This window comes from Populus alba, chromosome 12 (genome assembly GCF_005239225.2).
Source record: "Populus alba chromosome 12, ASM523922v2, whole genome shotgun sequence".
Taxonomy (NCBI): domain Eukaryota; kingdom Viridiplantae; phylum Streptophyta; class Magnoliopsida; order Malpighiales; family Salicaceae; genus Populus; species Populus alba.
In genome coordinates, this window is record NC_133295.1 from 10,645,350 (window position 1) to 10,649,118 (window position 3,769).

The window sequence follows — 3,769 nt, forward strand, 5'->3', positions numbered from 1 at the left end:
AAAAAAAAAAAAAACCTTTGTTACTGTTCTAGATATTTGAAAAACCATAGAAACAAGAAGAAAAGACGTTTACTCTAGAAATTACAGTTCACACATATATTCACAGAAAAAAAACAGAAGAAGAAGCTTATTTGCCTCTTGGAGGTTTATTATAGAAGCTTGTTAGCCTGTGGCTTATCAAAAAATTAAAGAGAGAAACTTCGGCATGTTATATAGTGCAACTCTTTCTATGTTTTTCTATGTTTTTTCTTACCTTGACAACAGTAACAAAAACACTTAAACGAAAGTCTTGAAGAAGAACTTACTGTGTACATATTTTTGAGACTCGGAGGATCAATTCGGACATCTTGTGTACATATGGGTCTTTTAGAAACCTATGGCTAAGAATTAGTTGAATAAAATTAGCAGGAAAAGTAACTCAGTGGTCCACCTGAAAAACGCAGAAAGAGAAGTAAGAATATTTAGTGTAAAGGAGGACTAAACCGTAGACTAATTAGGCTAAGGAATCCTCTTTAAACTTAAATAAGTTTTATATCATTTATTCTCAAACATAAACAATGACAGGGAAATAGCAACTCCACATGCACATGCCTAGAGTTGCACCAATGACTCAACAAAGGTTGCACGCACGCGCACACACCATGCTATACAGCCTTATTTAGGTCCCCAGATATATATACCACGCTAAAACCTCAAGCAGAATACTTAACTTCTTGGTTTTAGCAGGCCATGCGTATAATTACCACTCCGACCAATTAAATTACTGTGTAAAGACTAAATTAAGTGTTCTAGCTAAAGAGCCCATGTGAGGCTAGCTAGCTAGAAACCTTATAATTCCATACCAAGATGATGAGTTCCTTGATAAGGCCATGCACCCTCAGGGTAGCTATAAACCCTACATGGGGCTTCTCTCTCTGAAATGATCACATGTTGCTCCCTCCTCCTTCTCCTTCATTGTTATCACCTGAAGGGTTATCATTCCAAGGAAGAGTGTAAGGAAATGGCATGCCAGGAGCATGATAGTTACCCCCTTCGTTGCCCATCCTTCTATTATACTCAATTGGCCTCTGACGAGGAGCCATTGATTGAATTGAGCTTGCCCCTGGTGGTGCAGGCAATGCAGATGAGATTTCACTGCAGGCATAGCGAATTAGATCAGAATTGGCTGCATCGAGTTCCTTTTGGAGCCTTTGAACTTGTCTCTGGAGAAAGGAGATAGCACCAACACAGCCGTAAACCGGGTCCCTTACTCTTGCCTCAGCTTCATAGGCAAGAGAGTTCACTGCATCCTCTCTTTGGTGAGGGAGAAGCTCATTGAGGAGCTTTGTCACATTGCTTGCTCCAAAGATCTTGTGAACATTGGCGAATTTTTGAGGCTCCTCTGGTGGGAAGTAAGGTGCAAAGATGCAGCCTGGCATACATTTTCTCCTCAAGAACTTGCAGGCAGCACAGGGAGAGTTGTAGCTGGATGAAGCCATGTTCTCTGTACAAGGAGAGTACACACAAACCCCATCAGGCATTTTTTTGTGATCTTTACTTGATTGAAGTTCGTTGATCTTTTTATTCCACTCCAATTTTCAGATTCATCTAGCTAGAATGTTATGTCATGCATAATATATTTGCATCTCTTTTTAAATTTTTTCTTCCTCCTTTCTTTTTGTTCTCTATCTTTCCCCCCCATATTTACTACCTCAATTCACAAAGAACATCTGGGCCGGGTTTAATACGATAATTCTGCTTAGGTTTGAGATTTGAGTAGAAGCATCCTCAATTGTTTTTTCGTAAGGCTTCTCCTGACAAACTCAAGTTTGAGAAAATCACAAATCCATGTCTGCTGTGTTTATATCTTTATGTGTATCCCATCCCACATCTTTTTTCTCTCCATCTGACACAAACACACTCACAAACCCCTATCTCCCATAAAGAGGGAAAGAAAAAACAAAATATTGGATCTATGCCTGCATAGCTACTGAAATCTGATAAATAACTGTCATTTCCCTTTCTTTGGTAACCTCTTAACTACCTCACCCTCTCTTTCTTTCTCCTCCCGGCCCCATTTAATTCTGCTTTCCTTCTTACTTTCATTTTCTGTATGAACTCAAAAGCACAAAAGCTTAATTTCTGCTTCTGCTTTTAAATTCGTTAAGAGATTCTGTCTCTTTTATTTCCCATGTCATCATCTCTCTCTTTCTTATTACTCACACATAATTCAGTCTGCCGTCTAAATTTAGATGATTTCAGTTGCATGACAAATTTTAGAGTCATGAAATCCTTGTGAAATTTGTTGAACATGGGATCTGAATAGTAAATTCATCATAATTGGATATTCATATATAGTACATATGAACACAGCAAAGCCTAAATCAGAGGCATTAACTCAAAGGACTCTAGCATCTTTTAGCCTTTAGCTTGTCAAAAACAACAAAAACAGGAGAGAACTCTTAGCATAGTGAGGGGATAAAGAAGCTACAAATGCTTACCTTCTTGTGATCTAGCTAGGTTTCTTTGATTATGTGAGTTAAAAGAGAAGTACCTTTTTTTTTCCCCTTGGAGGAGAGCTCTCAAGAACTAGATGTATGCTCTTTGTTCCCTCCCAAGATAAAGTTGCCTTGGCTAATGAAGAGAGGAACAACACAGATTTATAGCAGGTGATTCCTCTTGGAGGAAACCCTAAGTTTAGCAGATGGGGGGGGGGGGGGGAGTGTGTGTGAGAGAGCAAGAAATTCAGTAGCAATTAGAGAGGAGACCAAAGAGAATTTAGTGAATGGAGAAGGAATTGAGGCAAAAGACAAAGGTAATAAATGAGAGGTACACTAAAAAAGAATGACTATGACCCTTCATCTAATAATAATATCAAGGATGTGGGGATGTCTCCCATTTTCATTCCATCACATATCCCTTTCTCATGCACTATTGTAATACGTATTTTTATTAAAAATTAAAGAAAGAAGAACAGTTGACAGGTTAAGAACATTAAGAAATTAAGCAGATCTCTCCTTTTGCTGTGTTTTTCGTTGAGTGATTAGATGGAAAAGAATATTAATTTGTGCATCGTTGAATATATAGATCATACTAAATGTGACGACTTTAGATTTTCTTTTCTTTCTTAATTACCTTGCAAGAGAAAGAACCTTCTGATTTCTGTCTCTCATATCAGATCCACAAACAGTAATTACAGGATTAAGTATAATTACACAAGGTTATATCTCATCTGGTTACCCTAATCAATATATTGAGAGAAGAACACTCGACTTTTTAAACATGCATCTCATATTTCTAAGAAATTAATTATGTATAATGTGAAACTTGTTGTAGTATTGACCTATAATTTTCTAATAATATAAGAACCATAAAGAATATAAACAGGGGCACCACAATTTGTGCTCAAAAACCACCTCTATATCATATTGTAGAACCAAGTTTATTCAAGCAACTATAAAAAAATGATTCTAATATTAAATCACTGAATTTTTAAGAAGTAAACCTTTTAGATAACAAGGAATATCTTAGCAAATAATATAAAATTATTTTTTAGATTTTATTTAATAGTTTAAACTTTTAAATTAAGATTGTTCATTGATATGGATATCAGAATATTATTGATCAAATAGTTCTTTATTTTAATTACAATTAATTAATAGCACAAAATAATGCAAAATTTTATAAGTTTTAGAACTATACCTAACCAATTCAAGGACTTTTAGTTGAGATAACTATTCTTTGAGATAATATTTATATCTCATTCAAGAACTTGCATGCCCTACCAGAC

The 3,769-nt window shown here is 35.8% G+C and overlaps 1 protein-coding gene across 2 annotated transcripts; it reads right to left on the reverse strand.

The window, feature by feature from the left end:
- Positions 1-211: 211 nt before the first annotated feature.
- On the reverse strand, positions 212-2,771 carry LOC118044816 (protein LATERAL ORGAN BOUNDARIES). 2 transcript variants are annotated; one of them, XR_004686858.2, is made up of 3 exons: positions 2,534-2,771; positions 843-1,483; positions 212-430 (listed from the first exon to the last, which is right to left on the reverse strand). XR_004686858.2 is itself a non-coding variant. In XM_035053301.2 (2 exons), the coding sequence occupies exon 2, from the start codon at positions 1,476-1,478 to the stop codon at positions 924-926; it is 555 nt and encodes a 184-aa protein (XP_034909192.1). In that variant the 5' UTR covers positions 1,479-1,483; positions 2,534-2,770; the 3' UTR covers positions 461-923. The 2 variants fall into 2 exon arrangements, 1 of the variants encoding a protein (XP_034909192.1); XM_035053301.2 differs by lacking the exon at positions 212-430 and having other exon boundaries at positions 461-1,483; positions 2,534-2,770.
- Positions 2,772-3,769: the final 998 nt, after the last annotated feature.

Bases quoted from the DNA above. Each gene is read 5' to 3' on its own strand.
- LOC118044816 (XM_035053301.2), bottom strand. From the start codon at position 1,478: ATGGCTTCATCCAGCTACAACTCTCCCTGTGCTGCCTGCAAGTTCTTG.